At 40.5% G+C, this 26,352-nt stretch overlaps 1 protein-coding gene across 2 annotated transcripts in view; it reads left to right on the top strand.

Annotated features, from left to right (window-relative positions):
- Nucleotides 1–25,651, top strand: part of rab28 (RAB28, member RAS oncogene family) — a 118,277-nt gene extending 92,626 nt beyond the window's left edge. The window contains exons 5-8 of one of the 2 annotated variants that reach the window (XM_090198616.1): nucleotides 12,345–12,448; nucleotides 12,640–12,717; nucleotides 19,151–19,249; nucleotides 21,663–25,651. In XM_090198616.1, the coding sequence (XP_090054742.1) occupies nucleotides 12,345–12,448; nucleotides 12,640–12,717; nucleotides 19,151–19,243 (275 nt within the window). In that variant the 3' untranslated portion in view covers nucleotides 19,244–19,249; nucleotides 21,663–25,651. The remainder of the gene's footprint in view (nucleotides 1–12,344; nucleotides 12,449–12,639; nucleotides 12,718–19,150; nucleotides 19,250–21,662) is intronic. The other variant, XM_090198615.1, reaches the window with a different exon arrangement.
- Nucleotides 25,652–26,352: the final 701 nt, after the last annotated feature.

Genomic DNA, 26,352 nt, shown 5'->3' with positions numbered 1-26,352 from the left:
CAGTGTTTGTATTTATTTTACACAGCCATTGTGTCAAATGTCATACCCTACTCTATAGTTTATCTATGCAATGAATGACGTGCTAGCTAAGTCAATGTATCGTAAATAGTTGATCAAGTACAACTTTTTTTTCATTTGATATTTTGTGATGTTTCATGATCCTCTTAAAGGGATAGTTCACTGATTTTATATATTTATTTCCTTACGTTGAATGCAGTCTATGAACAAGGAGTGACTACAATACACTCATTTGTTTCGTTAATTAAACTAGCTACTGCAAACAATATGCATCATTAACATTTTTTGATCAAAATCCATGTTCCCGTGTAGTATGTTTTTAAATGTAATGTCCAAAATAAATAATCTACAAATAATTTAAACCAATTAATTGAGGAACCCAATCCATTTAAGAGGTGATTATGGTATGACATTTGATACATGCTAAACATTGCAGATTGATTTACATGAGGAATTTATCCCGACATGCTATTGTTGCTAATTGTTTGCATTGGCCAGTTGAACAAAACCAAGTGTGGATTGCAATCACTCCTTGTCCAAAGACTGCTTTAATGTAAGGAAACAAATTATTTTAAAATGCTAAATCACCGAACTCTCCCTTTTTAAAACCTTGAAATACTGTGTTTTGGTCATTACCTGAATAATTTATCGAATGTATTTAACAAGTGGCATGTTTATGCTGACATTGGAACTGTGCACCCTCTTTTCATTCTGCAGTTTATCAAGCCAATTTGTTTTTATTAAGAGGGGACCACTGGACCCCTGCCCCTTCCCACCCACCCATTCCCCTTCGATATCACTATCCCTTAGGAGCTCTGGGGGCATCCATCATGGGCTCCCACAGCCCTTATTTGGGTGACTTAAATGGGTTCAGTTCTCTTAACCCCTCCTCATCACTCATGCCTTTTAGCACGGAGGTTCTGACACTTTTTTTTTTGCCTCATCCACACTGGCTCGCCATGGGAAATGTTCCAGATCCATGCTTTTTTGCCATGGGACATGTTCCAGATCCACGCTGGCTCTCCATGGGACATGATCCCTCGTCTGGCTGGGAGATAAGACTCCTGCACCGAGAGACTGTTCCTCTCTTTTTTCCCTCTCTCTCTCTCGCTCTCACACACGTTGCTCTATCTTTCTTTCAGTCACACGCTCAGCCCTGTACTTACACACTATCTTTCTTTCAGTCACACGCTCAGCCCTGTACTTACACACTATCTTTCTTTCAGTCACACGCTTAGCCCTGTACTTACACACTATCTTTCTTTCAGTCACACGCTTAGCCCTGTACTTACACACTATCTTTCTTTCAGTCACACGCTTAGCCCTGTACTTACACACTATCTTTCTTTCAGTCACACGCTCAGCCCTGTACTTACACACTATCTTTCTTTCAGTCACACGCTTAGCCCTGTACTTACACACTATCTTTCTTTCAGTCACACGCTCAGCCCTGTACTTAGTGTGTAAGTACAGGGCTGAGCGTGTGACTGAAAGAAAGATAGTGTGTATCTTTCTTTCAGTCACACGCTCAGCCCTGTACTTACACACTATCTTTCGGGAAATTTGAATTAACATGTTCTCTTTCCCTGCCTTTTACAGTAATGTCTTTGTTGGCTATGTGTCTCAAACAACATGCGTGTTTACCTTCTAAATGGTACGACAAACCTTTCCACATACCGTTACCCATCCCACTCTTCTTCACTGCCACCTATTCGGCCATGTGAAAACTCAAATGCCTATTTATCAAAACTCGGTTCTCGTACAGATGTAGGATCTTAATTTCATCACCTTGTTGCAGGATAACCTTCCTGCAATGCAAGAAATGTAAAACTTGTAGTGTATATGAGGTTTATAAAAGCTTCTGAAGTTTGTAATTTCCATTTTGAGATTTGAGTTATTCCCTTGTGAAAAATGTATAAAACCCTACAAAAAAATAAATCCACATATTTATATTTCCTATTGCTGCAGGATTATTTTCCTGCTGTAGCAAACTGGCTCAAATTAAGATCCTACATCTGTATAACATCTCTAAACTCGGTTGTCGTTATAAAATGTCTCTCCTTCACCAACATTGTCCGGACGGAGTTGTTTGCCCTCTTGGCAAGGCCCAGGGTGGAGGCCTCCCCCTCCTCCTCTCCACTCCCCTCAACCCCCTGCCCCAGTAAAGCTGCCACAGTTCCTGTCTGTTCTGTGTAGGCCTGCAAATTTCTTAATAGAGATGCTCAGAAGTCCAGGAGCCCGGAGGAGCTCAATGCGCTTCTGTTTTTGGTTTAGCTCAGAAATGTTTTTCCTGGCTTGGCCCGCTCGTACTTAGGTCCTCTTACAACAAACTAAAAGGCCCTAATTGCCCCCGAGGGGACGGTTTAGCCACAATAGACATGTGGTGGGACAAAAGCCCAGTCCTTCGCCCCCCCCCCCCCCCCCCCTCCCCCAGATATAGGAGATGTACACGTCAGCAGTGTCTGTGTAGCGCTGCAGGGAGGTTGACCGCCGGTTCGACACTGTAAAACATTATATATACAGTCTATAGATCCCAGTAAGGGATGGTGCATGCTTGGGTAAAGATTAGGAATGTTTACAGTATACACCAAGTTCAGCGTTTCCTGTTATTTTTTTTTTTTTTTTTTTTTTTTTTCATTTTATTAAAGGGAAACACTGGCCAGATTGGATGTTTATTGTATCGAATCCGAAGTACGACTGCATTAGCTAAAGCAGCAGGCCCTTTTGGCTCAAAATAATTCTGTGATAATTAGAGATTCAGGTTACTATGACGCAGTGGGAGGCTGAGGATGAATGGGAAGGTTTAGCACTTTGTTGCAGATAAGCCAGCCAGTCACCCAATGGAAATATGGCGGCCATTTGAAAATATACCTGTACACGCATCTCTCCTACTCTGTCCCGAGCCTGAAGTAAAATGAAAAGTCCTCATTCATTTTAGCCATCCATAAAGCAAATATTGTTGCACGTGCAGTAGATGATCAGTCTTCGGATGCCTTCTTGTGTGGTAAGTCACGGGCCATTTAAGTTGCACAACGCAGCACAGCTTAGCCACCTGACCCAACGGCAGCCTGGAACCATCATCACGGTCAAACTGCGCTTTATTTCTTTGGTTTCTCCACAACATTGATATGGAGGAATGCCTGGACTAAGCTTACACAGCATAGGATACTTGCCGATGCTGCTTTGGATTCGCTAGCATCACGTTAATAGAGCCTTTAGCTTCATATTATGCTTTTGACTGTTATTTGAGAGTGGGATGGAAAGCACCTCCTTCGTTCTTATTTTGCAGTGTTGCATTTCAATCTTTAAAGTGGAACTGAGCACTGTAGCAACATGAAATCTTATTAATGTACATGTTCATGTACACCCCCAGGAAGAATATGATGCCTTTTTTTACATGAGCACTTAGTAGACATGGTCATTTTCACGTGTTCATACTTTCATGTTTCATAGAATGTTTGGGAATGACTAACATGCTGTCCAAACCAGACGTGCGCGTTGATTTTGTTCACCCACACCAGAAGCGATCAGGACACGCAGGTTGAAATATCAAAACAAACTCTGAACCAATTATAATAATTTGGGGACAGGTCAAAAAGCATTAAACATTTATGGCAATTAAGCTAGCTAGCTTGCTGTTGCTAGCTAATTTGTCCTGTTATATACACATTAGGTTGTTATTTTGCCTGAAATGCACAAGGCCCACTACTCTGACAATTAATCTACAGATAAAACGGTAAAGCAAATTCATTTCTCATCATCTCTCCTCCCTTCACACTTCTTTTTCTTCTTTGGACTTTATATGGCGGTTGGCAACCAACTTTACGGTGCATCACTACAACCGACTGGAGTGCGGACCTCAGTTAGTCTTTCAATCACCCACGAGGGTATATGCTCCTAAAAACCAATGAGGTGATGGCATGTGGGTATATGCGCCTAAAAAAAAACAACGAGGAGATGGGAAAGCCTGGACTTGCAGCGCGTTGAGCGTCACAAATAGATAAAAATTATATTTTAGCGCCTGGCCACAAAGATGCTTGCGAGCAGTGTGGGTGCAATGATTGAATAACATGTATGGGTACATTTTATTTTGCAACTCGCGCACTTGATACGATTGCTGTGGTCCGCATGTAGGGAAAATTCTATAGCAATATAGAGTGGGAAAGCGCCCGTGTATTTGGACAATTTAATAGACACGGCAGTAAATAAAACCTAATAAAAACATCTGTCTTGTCCAGGATCGGACTCAACACAGACTGGTGCGTCATAGCCAATCAGAGCTCTAGTAGGCCCTAATGCAAATAATCCATTTGTCACATGCGGCCTGCCATCATTCACTTTTTGAACTAGACTCTGTGTTTACAGGCAGTAGCAACAGAGCGACTTCAGATCATGAGAAAGCATTCGCCAAAAGCCACAAAATACACCTGCTCTGGCTTAAGGGAGGTTATGACAGCTAAAATGAATGATGCCTCATGGGTAAAACTATGGGTAAAACTATGATTATGACTTGGCTTATGGCAAGTTGAATCAGGTTTTTTGTCCAGAGCTACAACAAAAATGTCTGCTGTTAGGTGTACTGGGAAGCACTGGCTTATGGGAATGGGTTGTGTGTTATTATGAAGGCTCCTAGTGGCCTGTATGATTATTATGGCTCATAGTGCGGAGTATTACAGCTCGCCCATAAAAGCACACTTAGTTTAACTGCGACAGGAGAGCTCCGAGGACCTGGCCAGTGAAACCCTGGGCAGCGTCTTGTGCGGTTGGCTCAGAACTGGGCCTTTTGTTCACTTTCACGAGTCCTCAGAGCCCGGTAACCCAGCTGGTGAGGCCCACTGCCCCCGTGTTTTACTGTGGCAGTGACAACCTCACACTCCCCAGTCCGCCCCCACCTCCACTGTCCTGGCTACTGCTGGACACTTTACTGTTTTTACACCCACTCACAGGGGAGGAAGACCACGCTCAATGTTGTTTTACGGGTCACTATAGAGAAGCTGATTATGTTTGAAAGTGTGAGACGGGTGTGTACAAGCGGGACGTGGGCGTGTGTGTCCACACATGTGTTTTGGGAGGAATGGTCGGGTGACAAGATGAGCTGTGATCAATGAGCTGTCGACAGAACACTTCGGACCCGGAGGAAAGCTGGTCCCCTGACGGTCCTGGACCGTTTCAGGCCACCGGGGCAGGGGCGCCGGAGCACAAAGAGCGCTCTGTCTCTGTCAGGACCCCTCCTCCCTTCCCAAGGGTTCCACCAATGCCCCACTCCCCCTGACACTCACCATGACGCTCACCCTGACGACATCAGGCTGCAACGCCTCATTGGCCTGCACTCTCTTGATACCTCCATCATAATAATAGTGCTGAGTCACTCAAGTCTTACTGTAATTTGACACAAATTACTGTTCACCATTTGAGGTTACTGACTTTTGATATGAAACACTTATTTTACTTCAGATTCAGTCCTTTGGCCCCTCAATGCATGTAAGATTTTGAGAACTATGAAATCACCATTGAAAATGAGACATTATACATGGAGGTAATATTGAATATCTGAGATTTTGTTCTTGCTTTTGATGAGCAAGCTAATCAAACACGTGGCTTCACAAAATGGCAATATAGTGCACTAAAATGTGTAGGCCTGTCCACATTACCTTAGATGTACTTCCTTAGCAAAAAGAAAATCATTATTTTCCAAAAACAGTAATTCATTGACATACTAACGTTTTGTAACATCAATCTAGTATTTTTTCCCCCATTCCTCCAGAAATAAACAGTTCTTGCTTTAAACAATACCCAGACTGTGTAGGCCCAATAAAAATGCACTAGAGTAGCATTTTGGACTCCCAAGCCCTGGTTACTGCATGGCTTCTGAATGAATGCATGGTGTTCCAGAGGCAAGACTGACTTAAAGCAAATGCCTAAAACGGGCCTTAACACTTCACTCTGCTCAAAAGATGAAAATCGTAGAATGATTAGCAGGAGTTTGCTGACGATGGATAAAGCATAGCTGTTTGTTGGTGGAGCCAAACAGTGGCCGTGTTATCCTGTTTTGATTGGTGAAATATGGCATGACATTTATGGTAAGTTCATGTTGTTCTTCGTGCAAATTTCAAAGCACCAAAGCTCTTTGCGTTTCCCAACTCTGCGCTTTTTATGAGCTGTGCTCATGTCACGTAAACCAGTAGGGTATTAGTCGGTTAACTGTGCTGCATGAATTCGTGTTACAGTTTAATTTTACAGGCCACTTCATGCACAAAAAGCACTATCGATGCCGAAAGCCATTAAACATTACACTGAGAAGGCTTTCTGTAATACGTTTGTGAGATTGTAGAAGTTTTCCACGTCTAGTAACAGTAAGTTTAACAGTAAATAAAATGTCACTTGCTATTAACCTGGGTTCTATATCACATTTGGAGAGAAAATAAATCCCACAAAAGTGCAGCTGCAGCAGAATCCTTTCATGATGTCATGAGCCTGTCTCAGACACACTATTAGAGGATGGTGTTGGTGTCTACTCAGCTGAACACCTCTCACTCTTATTTTGGCATCAGTCCAGTACACATCCATAATCCATTGATTGTGTTCAGTAGGAAGGAAATGTTTTGCAACAGGGAGGCATTTGAACTTGTCCAATACGAACCGTGACCCCTACTGAACATGACTCAAGAGGTCAAAACCCAGCAGTTGGCCATGCTGTGGACTGTTGAGTTGAGCTGTTTTATTGAGCTGCACATCTACCATAATGGGTGTGCCGGTGGTCCGTATTCCAGGATACCTCCTTCATTCCCTATGCCAACAAAAGGGAGGATGAATAAAGCTGCCTAGTGCTTTGATATCAGGCCTCTGTCACCCGTCATAGTAATGGCACCTTAGACACAATAATAGAGCATAAGTTATTATAATAGTACAGGTGTGAAGGGAGGACAGTACAGATTTGTGAGAAGATAGATTGAAAATTCATCCTGTTCTTGTCTTCTTCCAGTGGATACAGAGTAGGCCTGAAGAGGAAAGTTTGTCTGAGACCACCAAGTACTGTGAGAGATTGTGGTCTGGGTGTGGCTACGGTTTAGTTCGATACACTCCTGGAGTAGAGACAACTCTCAAAATCCAGCAGCAAGGGTAGTAGCTCAATGTGAATTTGTGGATGATATTGAAGGGAAAGGAAACCCCCTACTGATGGGTCTGCAAGGCACAGTGAGGTAATGTTGGAAGTGAGAGGTATTCCCTCGGGTTTTATTAAACCCTGCAACTTTCACTAGGGGGGTATGACCCCCGGACCCCCCTCAAGTCATTTTCGCAACTCTCCCCAATGCTCCAACAGTTGTTTGTTTTAAATGAGGCTGGCGGCGATTAACTGTGTTATGTCAAGTTTATTCGCTGGCAGTTACTCGCTCGATTAAATGTTCCACTTGGTCCCCAGCAGTCGACGCAGTGGAACAGTGCAACAAGTCCCTGTGCTATCACTGTGTGTTTTTAAAAAGCCATGACGCTGGGGACCACACAGCACTTCACTCACTGTCTCCTGTGAAGTGATACACCTTTGTTAGTGGGAATGTGTGAAATCTATAGGCCTATTACAAATCTGAATGGTATTGTTTATCAGAGGAAAACAGTGTAATTAGCATGGACACTCATTGTGTTTCCCCAAATCTACTAATGAGGAAGGCAGTTTACATTTCTTTAATGTTTAGCCTATAGGCTGCTAACTAACTTGACTTTCTAAAGTCCCTTCATTGTATTACTTTGACACAGCTGACTCCAGAGGTTAAAACCAGTCTGAGCATATATCTTTATCATTTATATATCTCCCTTTGGCTCTGACCTAACATATGATTTCTTCCAATGTATTTGTCTCTCTAAATGTTTTGAGATTCACCACAATGATAACTGGCTTTTAAAGTAAACACTCATGGTGACTGGGGTGAGATGGAGTCATCGGTCTTGACGAGTGATGATCCATTCTGCTATCTCTATGTGCTAGGAGGCCTAAACAGTTGATTTCGTGTTTGCAGTCACTTCCTGGGGGTAGTTAACGTGACGTACAGTTTGTCAGGAAAGGAGAGAAACCAGATCAGCGGAGGAAGATCGTTTCAAACTGATAAGTGGAAATGGCTACATTAACACGGGTTATAAAAAGAAACGCCGTAACTGTAGGCTTTTCGTGAGCTCAGTGTCCACAGACCGACACATGAAGCTAGAATCTGTTTGGGAGAGAAACTGTGGTTTTTGGCAATTTTAAACAGTATTTGCTGTTCTACATTTTTACTTGTTGTCATTGGCAGTCCTCCTCGCAAGATTGAAAACATTTCTTATTTCTGGCAATTTGATTTCGAACAAAAAATACATGAATTTATGCCTTAACATATCAATCATTGCATTCCTATATTATTAAATACAGTATTGTTTTATACTTTATGTGTAGTCATTTACTGCACTTTATTAAGTATTTTCTTGGCATGCATGAAAATATAATCAATTGTCCAATTTGTTAATCCAAATGTATACATAGCCCATGTTTTATTTTCATTAGGGAGGCACTTTGAGTCTCTGGGTCAGGATTGTTCTCTGGTATTCCTGTGAGGGAATGTGATAACCTAACTTTCCCTGCGACCGCCAGAGCAAAATAACACATGCCTACTCTCCCATGTCTTAGAATTGGGTCACAAATTCTATACGTTAGTCTTTAGTAACTATGGAGCAGGTTTTTTTAAATAAACATTTTGTCTATTGCTTTGTGTAATAAGTGACATTTTGTTAGGCCATTCTGTCTGACAGAATTGGGCCTGATCCAGTGTCTCCCAAAGGATTTTGTATTTTTTTGCAGTGGGGGCAAGTGTGAGGGGGGAAGGTTCAATGCTACTAGCGGGCGGGGGGGTGAACAAGTCTATGGGAACATGCTAGCTGTTTCCATAAACTTCCAGTCATTGAGCAACGACTTTCCGTTTAAAATCGTGTTCAAAAGTTGTTGTTTTTTGTCCATTTAAAATAACATAAAATTGATCAGAAATACAGCGTAGACATTGTTAATGTTGTAAATGACTATTGTAGCTGGAAACGGCTGATTTTATATGGAATATCTACATAGGCGAACAGAGGCCCATTATCAGCAACCATCACTCCTGTGTTCCAGTGGCACGTTGCGTTAACTAATCCAAGTTTATAATTTTAAAAGGCTAATTGATCATTAGAAAACCATTTTGCAATTATGTTAGTACAGCTGAAGACTTGTACTGATTTAAAGAAGCAATAAAACTGGCCTTCTTTAGACTAGATGAGTATGTGGAGCATCAGCATCCTGGAGTCTCTCTTCTTCACTGTTGACGTTGAGCCTGGTGTTTTGCGGGTACTATTTAATGAAGCTGCCATTTGAGGACTTGTGAGGTGTTTGTTTCTCAAACTAGACACTCTAATGTACTTGTCCTCTTGCTCAGTTGTGCATCAGGGCCTCCCACTCCTCTTTCTATTCTGGTTAGCGTCAGTTTGCGTTGTTCTGTTAAGGGAATAGTACACAGCGTTGTACGAGATCTTCAGTTTCTTGGCAAGTTATCACGTGGAATTGCCTTCATTTCTCAGAACAAGAATGGACTGAGTTTCAGAAGAAGGTTCTTTGTTTCTGGCCATTTTGAGCTTGTAATCGAACCCACAAATGCTCATGCTCCACATACTCAACTTGTCTAAAGAAGGCCAGTTTTATTGCTTCCTTAATCAGAACAACAGTTTTCAGCTGTGCTAACATAACTGCAAAATGGATTTCTATTTACCAATTAGCCTTTGAAATGATAAACTTGGATTAGCTAACACAACGTGCCATAGGAATGCAGGAGTGATGGTTGCTGATAATGGGCCTATGTAGGTAATCCATTTTTTTAATCTGCTGTTTCCATCTACAATAGTCATTTACAACATTAACAATGTCTGCACTGTATTTCTGATCAATTTGATATTATTTTAAATGGACAAAAGATGTGCTTTTCTTTCAAAACAAGGACCCCAAACCTTTGAACGGTAGTGTATATAAAAATGCATCTGTGGCCACAATTTAGCAGCAGTGGGCCACCACTGCGAAATGAATATAGGGGAAACACTGTTGTCCTTACATACACAATGGCTTACCAAAAGCATCACTGGTTAACCTAGCCAGCCTTTTTTTATTGTTTCTGCAAATCATCAAATCTTGTATTCTAGTATTTCTAAGGATATACTGTATGTTAATTATTTGAACACATATTTTTATTTTCATCCATGACAGGTCGAAGAGCGTTAGCTGTCACATGTATGACTATACAACAATAGAAGACAAGGATTGTTTTTCCTTGTATTCCCTGTCAGTCATGACAGCACAGAGAAACCTTAGTCACTGGGTTTAATTACTTCATCTTCACTTCTCCCCATGGTCCGGTTTACTTAGTGTCCTGCCACTCCCCGGACCCAGTCTGTTAATGTTGGCTAATCTGACTCTGACAGATGATTGATAACCCCTCCCAAGTGTTCAGGATCCAAAGGATTAGCATCGTTTACTTCTGGTAGCATGCGGGTACCTCCGCTCTTAGTGACGGGAATTAATAACTTGCTGACCTCTCCAAGATAGCCATGTTTATGCATGCGGAGAGACGAGACGACCTGCTTTGGTCTGTAGCATAATTGATGTCTGTATGTGTGTGTCCAAGGGGACTAGAAAGGTTTGTCTAAGTTCCGGACTCATACCTCATGACATATACAATGACCTTTTCCATGTTATGTGGTGTCAACATTCTTAGAAGGATTCACATGACATAAAAATGACAAAACAATGTCAAAAATGTGCCTTTCTCTCGGAAATAGCTATGGATGGCTGTGTGTTGCTATAGATGGTGACTGGCCATTTATATTTGGGTCACTATGACCTACTATGTTATTAATGATACTGGAGGACACTTTACATTGCTCTTTAGAACACACACACAAAGGGTTTGGTAGGTTACATTCTAAATGTAATATGTGTAAGTTACCAACTAGTTACCTGTACAAAATTGTAACATAACTTTTGGATTACCCAAACTCAGTAACATAATCTGATGTACTTGTTGTTACTTTTGGATTACTTACCCCTTAAGAGGCATTAGAAGAAGACAAAAAGGATCCATCAAAAGTATCATAGTGGTCTCTGACTTGTGGTCAGACCCTCAGGTGGAACAAACTTAAACTTGTGAGTTTTTTCAATGCTGAATTGAATGTCATTGAGAAAATACAAAGGTGTTAATGTACTGTATTTTTTTTTGCCAACATCCATTCAGAATTTAAAAGTAATCTTAGAAGTAATTTTCGCGTTTTTCAAAAGTGTCTGTAATCTGATTAAAATAATTTAGCTGGTAACGTAACTGATTACAGTTTGTTTTTTTGTAATCAGATTACGACCCTGCGCGCACACACACACCTAACCCAAGGGGCATGAGAACGGCAGAAAACATTGACAGCTTGAATGAAGCTTCACACAAAGAGCTAAACTTGGGGGGGCGAGAGAAATGCAACACCATACAGTAGCCTACTACCTCCTCCAGCTCCCATAGACACGTATGCACCAGATACCGGGCGTGGCCGCCTTGTCAGACAAAGCCAGAAATAAAGAGGGAAGCTATTGCTTTCAGCAGCGAGACCCCCAGGTGACCTTCCCTTGTGACCTTGGTGTGACCCCGTATTGAGGAAGGGGAGAAGTGAAACTCCTGCACCAGGGTTAAATGCACGGAGACGCAGGCACAGTGGCTAGAAAGATAGTCTCTGTCCGCATGCCGTAATCAGCCACACCTAGGTTTTAGGCCCATGTGTGCACCTTAAAGGCCTGATTTAATTCAATATGTCATTACGTGATATGTCATGGCTTTCTCTCAGCAGACAGCCATAATTCGGGGTAGCCTGAAGTCTTTGGTCATCCATGTATTGTGTTTGAAGAGCCACAGCCTGGCTCTTTTGACTTGGGTCATGTGGAGGTAGATATAAAGGTGCAAGGCTTCAGGGTGTAACTGTACCAGGACTGAGTTATGGAATGTGTGACAGTGAGCTGTAGGCTAATCACACCTGGAAATGGAGGCCAGGGGTCTCTGAATTCATCACTTCCTCCTCTGAAAGGACCTTCTCAAAAGATATTTCTGAAAAACTGAATGTGACACACAATAATTCAAGTATGTTTCTAGTTATCTATAGCAGGCAAATCCTGAGTCTATCTTGAGCTGGTGTAAACCTTATCTTTTCTGTGCAAGTCCAGATATGAGGTTCGCCCTGTCTCTGTACAGTATAACCTTGTGTCAAGTCGATCTTGCTATCTGTGTAATTTGCTGACATTATGTCCACAGTCGACCTTGAGCATATGAGGACAGTGAAGGCTGACAAACACCAGCGCTTCTGCCAAGAGAACAGCCTCATCAGTCAGTTCGTATCTGCCAAGTCTGGAGACTCGGTGAGTTGGTTTACCTAGTAAATCACATCAAAAGTGGCACACACGCACCATATATATATATATATATATATATATATATATATATATATATATATATATATATATAAATAATAATGGCTACTGATGTTTTGCCAATAAGAAGATGTATTCCTGCTCATCTCTCCTCCTTTCATGCCCTGCCTTCCCTTCAGGTGTTCCTGGCATTTCAGAGAGTGGCTGCAGAGATTCTGGGGGTAAAGCTCAATAAAGCGGAGATGGAGCAGTCCCAGGTGAGCCCTAGCCTTCATTAGGCCTTTTATCTCACATTTCCCAGAGAGAATTGACCCTTCGCTAAGCCCTTCCCGCCCTTGGTTACTGTTGCAACCTCAGACAACATTCCCCCCTCTAACCACTGGTGAAATCCCCTCACAATGATCTCAAACTGTGTTTTTAATACACAATTAAATTAAACCCCTTTACGTTGTGGTGGACTTTCATTACGATCATTTCAATCACAGGAACCTGGTAAAATGAAGGTTGTAGTGTGGCGAGCCACCTGATGGCTCTGGATGCACTGTTAGCATGCAGCCAAAGTTACTAACCACGTTTGGAGCTAACTAGTGCTCTCAAATCGTATCCTGATGTTGACAGCAGATGAGTTCTATTCATAACATGGCTGATTTACAGTGAGCTCCAAAAGTATTGGAACAGTGTTTTTTGTTTGTTTTAGCTCTGTACTCCAGCACTTTGGATTTGAAAGTATACGATGACTATGAGGTTAAAACAGCTTCTATCTCAAGGCCATCAGACTGTTAAACAGCCATCACTAACACAGAGAGGCCGCTGCCTACATACAGAGAAGTCATTGGCCACCTTACTAAATTAATCATTAGTCACTTTAATACTGCCACTTTAATAATGTTGAAATATCTTGCTTACTCATCTCATATGTATATACTGTATTTTATACCATCTATTGCATTTTGCCTATGCCGCTCGGTCATCGCTCATCCATATATTTATATGTATATATTCTCATTCCATCCCTTTACTTACACTACCGTTCTAAAGTTTGGGGTCACTTAGAAATGTCCTTGTTTTTGAAATAAAAGCACTTTTTTGTCCATTTAAAATAACATCAAATTGATCAACACTGGAAACGGCAGATTTTTTTTATTTTTATGGAATATCTGCATAGGCATACAGAGGCCCATTATCAACAACCATCACTCCTGTGTTCCAATGGCATGTTGTGTTAGCTAATCCAAGTTTATAATTTTAAAAGACTAATTGATCATTAGAAAACCGTTTTGCAATTATGTTAGCACAGCTGAAAACTGTTGTGCTGATTTAAAGACGCAATAAAACTGGCCTTCTTTAGACTAGTTGAGTATGTGGAGCATTAGCATTTGTGGGTTCGATTACAGGCTCAAATGTCCAGAAACAAATAACTTTTTTCTGAAACTCGTCAGTACGTTCTTGTTCTGAGAAATGAAGGCTATTCCATTCGAGAAATTGTCAAGAAACGTAAGATCTCGTAAAACTCTGTGTAATTCTCCCTTCAAAGAACAGCGCAAACTGGCTCTAACCAGAATATAAAGAGGAATGGGAGGCCACGGTGCACAACTGAGCAAGAGGACAAGTACATTAGTGTCTTTTTTGAGAAACGGAAGCCTCACATGTCCTCAACTAGCAGCTTCATTAAATAGTACCCACAAAACACCGGTCTCAACGTCAACAGTGAACAGGCGACTCCGGGATGCTGGCCTTCTAGGCAGAGTTTCTCTGTCCAGTGTCTTTGTTCTTTTGCCCATCTTAATCTTTCTTTTTACTGGCCAGTCTGAGATATGGCTTTTTCTTTGCAACTCTGCCTAGGAAGGCCATTATCCCGGAGTCGCCTCTTCACTGTTAACGTTGAGATCAGTTGGATGTTACTTTAATGGACAAAAAAAGTGTCCATTAAAATGTGTCCATTTTTCTTTCAAAAACAAGGACGTTTCTAAGTGACCCCAAACGTTTGAAAGGTAGTGTAGATGTTTGTGTAGGTAGTTGTTGTGGAATTGTTAGGTTACTGTTAAATATTACTGCACTGTCGGAACTTAAAGCACAAGCATTTCGCTACACTCGCAATAACATCTGCTAATCATGTGTATGTAACCAATAACATTTGATTTGACCTCTCATCATTTACAATAACAGGGGAGGTTAGCATTTGTGGGGGAGGGTATGATATTTGTGCGTCTAACTTTCTCACTCATCATTATTCATGATTCATTCAGGATTATTGGTTACCATGGTAGCACCCACATTAATGTACAAGTGTTTAGACTATTCTTTTTTATAATACAAGTGATTCCAAAATGACATAATTCATTATTTAACATTCATTTCTATTGGGCACAAAATAATCTGAAACACAACCAAAACAAACAGCAAATGCGTCCAAGTTTGTAGAGTCACAATAATCATTGTGTTTTAGGAATATGGTCCAAAATATTAAACTTTTGACTACTTTAATACACATAAGTGAATTTTTCCCAATACGATATGATTGAAAATACCCTCCAAATTAAAGCTTTTTAACCTCATAGTCATTGTGTCATTTCAAATACAAAGTACTGGAGTGCAAAGCCCCCCAAAATGTCACTGTTCCAATACTTTTGGAGCTCACTGCAGCAAGGTAATATTCATTTTGAAAAAATAAGTTCTATTAACTGGCTGGCTGGCAGCTATACAGTGACTAGCTAGGGTTAACATTGGCTGGTCAATGAGACTGAGAGCTAGCTAACCAGCTGAGCTAGCAAACAATATAACAAAAGTATAATTTCAGATTAGAAAAATAACCCAACAGGCTCTGCATTTCAGACCACAGTACCAGTACCCCGGTGCACTGTCAAATTATTTAGCTATTTTAAAGTATTTGTTTTTGAATGAAAACTCAGTTTTTGTAATACTCCAATGGTTTTCATGTTTCAAACGTGAGCTTGTCCAAGGTGTCGGTCTCGATGACCGTTCCTATCAATTGGAGCGATGCTATTGGTTGCCCAAAATTCTGGATCGGGGCTTAGCGAAGGGTAAATTATGTAGCAAGTCATGTTGCCATTGTTTGGATGGTTTCTTATAACCACACGCATGTACACAAGGTCAACCAGTGTGTGCCAGGTCACGGGACCCTTGTTACTCAAGTTATACTGTACCTGCGACTGTCCATCTGTAAATACTGCCACATTGACGACGTTAGAGCCCAATCGTGCGTGAGGTGAGAGGTGAAGAGGTTGGCAGTGTAGGGTGGGAAGGTTAGGATGCGTCCTCTGATTTATTGAGCTTATCTCCCTCCGAGCTCGGCCTCTGTGAACCAGCCAGACCAGGTGGCCCCGTCACTGGTGACAGAGGTGGGATTACTCAGGGCACCTCCCCCAGAGGCATTCATCCTCCTTGTGATATGACTGGTCGGTGCCACGCTGGCTAGAGAGTGGCTGATGAGGCTGGGGCTATGGGGAGGTCAGTACCCCAAGAGAAGGGAGAGGACTAAGGGAGCGAAGGCTAGGAGACAATTCTCAAACACACTTCCACCCCCACCCTGCCTCTTTTGCTGTCAACAGACAGGCTAATGAAGGTGTCCATCTCCGCTCCCCTCCGTCACCTCCCATGATAGTTACCTCAATAAACCCAAGTGCTTTAATCCAAGCTAAACAAGCTGGATGAGTGGTCTGATCTAGGGCTTTTGAGGTGACTGTATTACCGCCACACCAGCAGTCATGAGTCATGACCGTAGTAAAATTCGACGTGACCATAGAGTCATGGTAATCTCCTCTTATGCACTCTGGACATTCTGACATCAATACAAATGCAATGGAAAATCACATCAAACACTTATCATCAAAACAGTATCGTGCTTTTAAAACTCGCCTCATTGTGATCGATCAATTTGAAGAAAGAAGTTAAATAACAGGTTGAAACTGAGTGGGAAACATGGTTATTGTGGATGTTGTTTCAAAGCCTAACACAACAAAATGGACAACACCCATACACATACTGTATTAGAGCTTATACATACTCATAGGCTTATGAGCCTGAAAAAAAAACTATATTAAAATGATTGTGCCATAATACAATACACAGCCTATTGTGTATTACGCACAGCAGAATTTTATTTTATTTTTTTAACTGGTTTTAAGATGTCTTTGGTACATAATTGGTCTAGCCTATGCTCCAAAATTAAACAAATTCTATTAAATTATGAGTTTGGACTTTAATATTATGCATACTGGATGGATTGGTTATCTTATGCTACGCTACAAACTGTCTATCCATGAGTCTGGGAGAGAACTTATAGGCCTAGGCGATGCTGTTGGTTCATTGATTGTGCAGGGTGGTTTACGGCGTTAGCCTACACTTATAGTGAATTTGTATTTGATTTTGAATAGCCTAGTAATGGGGCATTTTTTTATATTTTGATAATGAATAGGCTGACACATTACGTTTAACTACAGAATATCTCACCACTGTGCATTTCCATCTCTTCCTCTCTCTCCTTCATTCCTTTCTCAAGTGCTCTGTCGCACAGTGTGCTCCTCAAACAGTGGTTGATATGTGGAGTGAAATAGGTGTTCTTATAAGCCCAGACATGTCTTTATGTAATCCCGTGTGAAAGCAGGGTTTTGATTGTTGCTCATATTAAGCACATGCTCTGCTATAAAACGAGAGTAGCCCACCTGGCATGATTTGAAAAATGAACAGACTTTCTCAAATCATCAGTAGCCTATAGTTGCATCATGTAGCCCATATATGTTTGACATTCTAAGGTTTGTATCATTCACAACTAAAGTTGCCATATAACTCTAAATCTTGCATATAGGACCTGTTTCAAATGATTACTTCAACACTTCATATGCACACTCGCCCCGGAATGGAAAAAATATCCTTTCTATTTTATTCAGCTAAGTTCAATTATATTATTTCTACTATAAAAACATATAAAAAATAATGGCCTGGGACTTATAAGCATATCTTGTTAGCTAAATGAATAAGCCTACAGCCTATGGCATGGAGCATAGTCGGGGAATGTAACATACAGTAGACCAACTCGTATTTTGTTCTCCTGAAATACATTTCTTACCATGAGATTTCTTTAGATCTGCCTAAAATAAATTGATTTATTGTGATGGTGTATAATAAATTGATTTATTCAACTTTTTAAAATGTAGATGTTTCAAAGGCGCACATGAGTGGCTTGTATGTGGCTTGTAAGCGTGGAGACCTAGAAATGCTAAATGAGTTTGTTTATTAACGGTCAGTTACCATGAGACGGCAGTCTTTTGCATGACAATAACCGTCTGACACAATTTCATGACCGCCCTAGTCTGATCTGCCTGTCGCAGAGACGTAATCTATGATGTTTATGGGTCACTTCAGGGATGCAAGTCCAAATAAATGTTTATACATAAAATAAGTAATATTTTAGTGGAGTGAAGACTATCCCACTTCAATGGTGTATCTTCATCTTGGATAGAGATGGGTCAGGTTTCTAGGCTACAGTAGGTGAAGGCCTCAACATTCACTGGAGCGAGACACAGACAAAGAAAATAGAAGTAGAAAGAAAAGAAGTAAAGATAAAAATAAATTGGGGGGGGGGGTGATTGTCTGCCAAAAATATCTTGTTGCTGTGCAGTGTTATCAATGGGAGGAGTGATGTTCTGATTTGTAGCCAAATGGATTTGGGGAGAGAGGTCAAGGGCAGCTCCAGGTTATTGTTGGGAGGCAGGACAGCCTGATTATCAGCTGTCAGGTTTAGAGAGCTGTACATGGGGGTCAGGGACCCTGACAAGATCTTATCGGCCTGGGAGCCCACTCCATCATGGTCCCCTGTCTGGAAGATCAGATACTGGGGCCGCTGATCACTCACAGGGTCCGACACCAGGCATCGGCAGCTCGTTAATCAGAATAGCCAACCACGATCTCTGCTCTTTGCTCACTGCCCAATCCAGGTCTGAGGTCTAACTGTAAGTTCAGAAACCGTTCGTCCAATTACTGCTACTCAATATCCAGGGCCCGTATTCATAACGCTTCTCAGAGAAGAAGTGCTGATCTAGAATCAGTTTAGCCTTTTAGATCATAATTAATATGATTACATGGACATGGGGGGGGGGGGGACCTCTAATACCTCTCCTCAATGAATATGTAATGGTTGATTTAAAACTTGGCATGGTAACATGTTAGTAGATGAGGAGCTGAGAACGCACACCCAAAAACAGTTAATGAAGTGCACACTAGTGGCTTAAACTTAAACAAATGTAAAGTCTCACTCCCAGATCTTTATGGATAAACCAACATTTGGCACACCATTCATATCAGGCTGGGAGTATTCTAATACATGAGTGTTCTTCATTTGCACATGGAGAAATGTTTCATAAATGTATCTTGTTCATGGACATTTGGCTGTGTTACCCGTGAAAATGTCCTTAGTATGTTCTTCTGTTAAATCCATTTGTCTTTCTCATTTCTCTCCGTCTCCTCCACGACCCTGTCTTCACCTTTCCCCATCCTCCATTCCAACCAACTGTACCTCCCGTCTGCATCTTTGTTTTCATTCCTGTCTTCTCTCTCTTTTCATTCCACATCTCATTTCCTCTACCCACGCATCTCCTTTTCTATCCCTCTCTCCTGCCTGTTTTTGTCTCCTTCCATCTCTCTGCTGGTGTGGTGGTGTGTTATGCTGCTCAGAGGATCGTGAAAGCTGAGCTGGTGGACTACCCTCAGGACGAAGCCCCCATTAGACAAGAGACCAATCAGAGCAAAATCTGTTCTGTTCAATAATTGGAAGTATGTTTACACACAGTCACACATAGATGTATTTATCTCCTGAAATATATCTATTAGTGCCTTGTGTAAAAACACAATTAAAGCATCTTATAAAGTGGTTGTGGTGGTAATGGTAGCTGTTTTCATTGTATTTTAATTGTGGGAAGTTGAACTCGGAAGTTTGCATACACTTAAGTTGGAGTCATTAAAACTCGTTTTTCAACCACTCCACAAATTTCTTGTTGACCAACTAAAGTTTTGGCAAGTCGGTTAGGACATCTACTTTGTGCATTACACACAAGTCATTTTTCCAACAATTGTTTACAGACAGATTATTTCACTTATAAATCACTGTATCACAATTCCAGTGGGTCAGAAGTTTACATACATTACATACATTAAGTTGACTGTGCCTTTAAACAGCTTGGAATATTCCAGAAAATGATGTCATGGCTTTAGAAGCTTCTGATAGGCTAATTGACCTAATTTGAGTCAATTGGAGGTGTACCTGTGGATGTATTTCAAGGCCTACCTTCAAACTCAGTGCCGGTTTGCTTGACATCATGGGAAAATCTAAAGAAATCAGCCAAGACCTCAGAAAAAAAATGGAGTCCTCCACAAGTCTGGTTCATCCTTGGGAGCAATTTCCAAATGCCTGAAGGTACCACTATCATCTGTACAAACAATAGTATGCAAGTATAAACACCATGGGACCACGCAGCTGTCATACCGCTTAGGAAAGAGACTCATTCGATCTCCTAGAGATTAATGTACTTTGGTGCGAAAAGTGCAAATCAATCCCAGAACAACAGAAAATGCCCTTGTGAAGATGCTAGAGGAAACAGGTACAAAAGTATCTATATCCACAGTAAAATGAGTCCTATATCGGCATAACCTGAAAGGCCGCTCATTAAGGAAGAAGCCACTGCTCCAAAACCGCCATAAAAAAGACAGACTATGGTTTGCAACTGCACATGGGGACAAAGATCATACTTTTTGGAGAAATGTCCTCTGGTCTGATGAAACAAAAATAGAACTGTTTGGCCATAATGATCATCGTTATGTTTGGAGGAAAAATGGGGAGGCTTGCAAGCTGAAGAACACCATCCCTACCGGGAAGCGCGGGGGTGGCCGCATCATGTTTTGGGGGTGCTTTGCTGCAGGAGAGTCTGGTGTACTTCACAAAATAGATGTCATCATGAGGGAGGAAAATGATGTGGATATATTGAAGCAACATCCCAAGAAGCAAGAAGCAACATCAGTCAGGAAGTTAAAGCTTGGTCGCAAATGTGTCTTCCAAATGGACAATGACTCCAAGCATACTTCCAAAGTTATGGAAAAATGACTTAAGGACAACAAAGTCAAGGTATTGGAGTGGCCATCACAAAACCCTGACCTCAATCGTATAGAAAATGTGTGGGCAGAACTGAAAAAGCGTGTGTGAGCAAGGAGGCCTACAAACCTGAGTCAGTTATACTAGCTCTGTCAGGAGGAATGGGCCAATATTCACCCAATTTAATGTGGGAAACTTGTGGAAGGCTACTCGAAATGTTTGACCCATGTTAAATAATTTAAAGGCAATGCTACCAAATACTAATTGAGTGTATGTAAACTTCTGACCCACTGGGAATGTGATGAAAGAAATAAAAGCTGAAATAAATCATTCTCTCTGCTATTATTCTGACATTTCACATTCTTAAAATAAAGTTTTGATCTTAACTGAACTAAGACAATTTTTACTAGGATTAAATGTCAGGAATTTATTTGGGTAAGCTGTAAGTAAACTTCTGACAATTAGCCAAATTTTATGGAATTTTCCAAGCTGTTTAAAGGCACAGTCAACTTAGTATATGTAACCCACTAGAATTGGGATACTTTGAATTATAAGTTAAATAATCTGTCTGTAAACAATTGTTGGAAAAATGACTTGTCGTGCACAAAGCAGATGTCCTAACCAACTTGACAAACCTATAGTTTGTTACCAAGAAATTTGTGGTTGTTGAAAAATGAGTTTTAATGACTCCAACCTAAAGTGTATGTGAACTTACGACTTCAAGTGTATTACTGTATTTACTGTAGATCAGATCTTTACTGTAGAGAAGATTTTCTATCTTTATTTTTACCACAACATTCATCCATTAGCTTGCATACTTCAGTTTACATGTTTTTCTGAATCGGACAAATAAAATGCATTTTAATTATACAAGTAAGCTCTGGGGCCTGGGAAGGAAGACCTGGGGTCTGCTTTAAGTTGTCCATATAGATTTCTGGACTATGCCAGAACAAATGAAAAATATTTAGTAGTATCAGTTAGGTAATTTAATCTTTAATTGGGTAATTTGTGAATAAATCAGATGGATTTTCTAGTGTGGAGGCAACTTTCTCATGTTTTGCCTTTGTTTATGTCTGTCTTTATGTCTGTGTGTTTCCATAGTGTGTGGTGAAGGCAGATATCGTGAACTACAGTCAAGAGCCTGTAGCGAGGACAGTCAACCCCCCGCGCAGCTCCATTTGTGTGGTGCAGTGAACCCCTCTCCCCCCACCTTCCCTATTGCCCCTCCACAAGCTGAATACAGCAGTGAGGGCCTCTGACCAGCAGGATGCCCCAACACACCGGCCCATAGCCAGAGCAGGAGAATTGAGCTGGCCTGCTTCTTTCTGCTGAACACACACACACTGATTCCTCCCTTTGCTCTCTCAACGCACAAGTCTTCAGAAAGGCTGTATATCAGTATTTCCTTTTTTTAAAGGTTTTTAGGGTCATCGGACCAAGTACGGCATATTTTAAGATTTATATATGAGAATCTCTCTGTATGTACAGTATGTAAATTTACAGCGACCCCACAGTATATTCCTGGTTTCAGTATTTAATATATTTTCTTGAATTATTTTTTGAGTAGTAACCAGCTTTGGCTACAGCAGGCACCTGTTGAAAGTTATGCTGAAAGGAAATGGGACCTCCATTTTTTTTTTTTAGCAGTTTAAACACATTTGTCAGTGTTTTATTTTTTTTTTGAGAAACTGTTACTATTTTGACTATCTTTTTTTCTACTATCTTCATTGTCAATTATTCTTTAAAGGACCATCTGATTGTATATAGATATGAAAAGTTGGTTTCTATAACAGAAAAATATACATAAACCACTGTTTTTCAAAATGTATTTTTAATGATAGAATGTGTTTTCCCTCTGCTGTTGTATACAGATGCCATATCTTAATTTGATCATCCTGTTGTTGCAGGAACTTTCCTGCAAACTTGTAGTGTTTTTGACATTTTTGACACTTTCAGACTTACATTTTCCGTTACGGCAAAGTATCAACTCCTGCAAAAAATGTCCATTAATTATAATCGCATAACAATTAACAATTCCTGTTGCTGCAGGATTATTTTCCTGCTGTGTGAAACTGGCGCAAATTAAGATCCGATATCTGTATGCTAAATATCAGGATTAGTTTTATCGCTCTAAGTGGTACTGTCCACACCTCCCACTACCCCCTCTCCCACAGCTCCCAGTGCTGAAACAGGAGTGGTGGGATGAGCCTGGGTAGGTTGGTGGGGCAAGGAGCTATTTGGGGGCAGAGAGTGGTGAAGAAAGAAGAGGCTGCTTCATTTGTATACAGATGTACGATTAAGCAATCAGGCCCTATGGGGTGTGGTATATGGCCAATATACCACGGCTAAGGTCTGTTCTTATGCACAATGCATGCACAATGCAACTCGGAGTGCCTGGCTACAGCCCTTAGCTGTGGTATATTGGCCATATACCACAAACCCAGAGGTGCCTTATTGCTTTTATAAACTGCTTACCAAAGTAATTAGAACAGTAAAAACAAATGTTTTATCATACCAGTGGTACATGGTCTGATACACCACATCTTTCAGCCAATCAGCTTTCAGAGCTCAAACCGCCCAGTTTATATTGTCTGTTATACAACATGTGAGTCTAATCATGAATGCTGATTGGTTAAAACCGCATTCCAGCCGGTGTCTATTCCACAAGTTACCACCGGCTAAATCTATGACATTAACATGCCTATATACTCTGTTCCATCTGACTGCGCAATCCACTTTCTCATCAGCCTAGCCAAGCAATTTATAAACTTGATCTCCACTATTAAAAAACATCTAGACATCATCTAATTTCTTTTAGACTAACATTTCATTTTCAACAGCAGAGATTTGTATACTGTAAACCTTGCTGCTATCTGTCTCTCTGACATTTGCAACATTGTTTCAATATCAAATTCAATCTCCAGCTGTCCCATAATAGTGAATGTGTCGGGATGAGACAGGCAGGCAGTGTTTCTTAGTCAGTCACAGTCATGAATCAGCTGTCATCCTTTTTATGGATATGTACAAATAAATGGAAATGGAAAAAAGTTCAAACAAAACAAAGTGCAGCTAGTTTGCAGTCTGTGTTGTTGGCTAGCTCCTCTGAACAACAGTGTCCTGACGAGTGACCACGTTTTCTATGCCAGGCGAAATCGCACCTCATTTGCTCACTGTTATGGATGTATCCAAATAAATGTCACTAGAAAACTGCTTATGCAATTGCAGCTACTTTACTGTTATTCTGACTGTAAGTTAGTCATAGTTGGCTAGCTAGCAAGCAAGGGATAAGAACGTTACCAGGCAGTATAGCAATGGAACATTTAGGAACGAACGACTGGGTCGTGCCAATAGATACAGAACAAAAACACTGAACGACTGGGCAACTGAACCAATAGAACGAACAACCAGCCGGCTTGGGTAGTAACCCTAGATTTATGTCGGGACTATATCTTGTGGAAGGATTAAATAGTATGAATACATTTATGAAAATAACGTTTTTAATGAAAATATGTAAATCGTTATTTGAACATGTTGGTAACCCGTTGTATAGACGCGATAATAACCTCGAAGCCGGTGTTTGGAGGATATATTGACTTTGTCTCGGGCCTAGCAACACCCGTGTCAATATATCCTCCAAACACCGGCTTCTCGGGCATCATTACTTAAATATACCACGGCTTTCAGCCAATCAGCATCCAGGAGCCGAACTACCCGGTTTATAATCTTGATTTGATCACTCTTTTGTTGATGAGAATTTTTCTGCGCCGCAGGAAATGCAGATGAGCTTTGTGATTTACATAAATTCACTGAAAACCCACACCAACACACAGTTATATTAGCAGTGTTGCATTTTTTATGTAGCCTCATTTTGCCCAACCACCGATCAAGCAACATTATGGACTAAACTTTCAAATCCTGTTGCTGCAGGATTATTTTGCTACGACAATACTGTTCAAAGTAAGATCCAACATCTGTGAAAACAATGTGCTGAATGTAAAATGAACCGCTGGCTTTATTTAGAGTGTGCTCAAGGAATATGTCACTATAAAATATAGCTTCTGCATTCTTAGTGCTCCACACAGTGCCCTTCTAAAAGGAAAGGTTTAGATGTTTAGGCACTGTAGTCAATGGAAACTAGTTTTATTTCACTTGCCAATTAGCAGCTTGCTTGAACAACTGTGATTTCCCATTACTTTCAAGACGTAATAATAACATTAATAACAGATGTTAGTTAGAAAAAATAAACTCTACATTTGTGAAATTGACCAATTACCCAAAAAGTATCTATTTTCCTGATTTATATTTTTGTGTTGATAACATATTTTAATTGAAGCATCATTCAGTTTCATGTGATGCATATCAAGACTGTATTTTTGTGGAAAACCTATGTAGTCCTAGTTGAAATATATTTGGCATAGAACAATTCTGTTGCTATTTTTAACCTTGACAATGGATAAAAATTGAAATATGAACTGGAGCAGCTTAAAGGTATGATAATTCATCTTAGCTATATGTTTATAGCCTTATTCAACTGTCTGTTGTAGAACAGAAAAGACTGTCAGGAAGAACTGCTTTGACACGTGAAATGTCTTCATAGGATCTTCATCATGTCCAAACAAGCTGAATAACAGCCAACTTACACTCTTATAGAAAAATGTTATATCTATAACCTAAAAGGGTTCTTTGTCTGTTCCCATGGGAGAACCGTTTCAATAAATATGTTGGGTTCCATGTAGAACCCTTTCCACGGTTCCCCCATGGAGACAGCCAAACCATTTTTTGGAACCCTTTTTTCTAAGAGTGTATACATACATAAATTATAGGCATGTGTTTGTACTCGTCCCTGCTTTGTCTTGTAGTTTGTATTTGTCAAAATGTTTTCTTCGACCGCTATGTTGTACTTGCACACAGAGGATGTCAACATTGTATTTGTAGTACAACAGAAAATACATGACAGGACATGGTTGGATTTTACTCTGTAAACCATGGTGTTCGCCTTGTGTAAATTATATATTTGTAAATCATCTGCATTGTTTTGTGGAAGATCTTATTTATAAAATGCTGCTCACATTTCAGTGAGATGTCAATAACTCCTCTTGTTGGATGTAATTGCCTCTGTCATAAACACAATCTAAAAGTTAAGTATGAAAAATAATGGTATATCCTCTGTAGACTTAGAAAAATGTTGTTTTAATGAACATTCAAAAGTGGTACAGACATAGTGTTTGTATATAAACAAAAGTGCAATAGTTTATATATTATTACTGATGCATATAGTTTCCTAGGTGGATTTCAGGAAATAATTATGTTAGTTTGTGAGGTTAGTGTGAGTGTATGCTTCATTACCTGTGTGTGTGTGCGCGTGTGTGCACATGCGCTGTCATGCCGGCGCACACACTTGTAATTGATTGACATGACTGATGATGACTGATCACAATGTGATTTTCCAACATATTGCTGTACATTGGTCTGGACACACAATGTTCTTAATTTGTGCATATGTATCCTGTAAAACACCATTATCTAAAACAGATTTTAAATTGGGTGGTTCAAGCCCTGAATGCTGATTGACTGAAAGCCCTGGTATTTTTACTCTTCGAATTATTATTTTTACTTTTCTAATTATAAATTGGGATTTATTAAGAACATCAGGTTCAGCACTACAGAATAGAGTCCATTAATTAATTAAGCAATAAGGCATGAGGGAGTGTGGTATATGGCCAATATGCCATGACTAAGGGGTGTATCCAGGCATTCTGCGTTGTGCATTTGAACAGCCCTTAGCTGTGGT

The sequence above is a fragment of the Oncorhynchus mykiss genome, chromosome 14 (assembly GCF_057628025.1).
Source record: "Oncorhynchus mykiss isolate SJ-2025 chromosome 14, ASM5762802v1, whole genome shotgun sequence".
NCBI lineage: Eukaryota > Metazoa > Chordata > Actinopteri > Salmoniformes > Salmonidae > Oncorhynchus > Oncorhynchus mykiss.
This window is presented reverse-complemented; position numbering and strand designations above follow the sequence as displayed.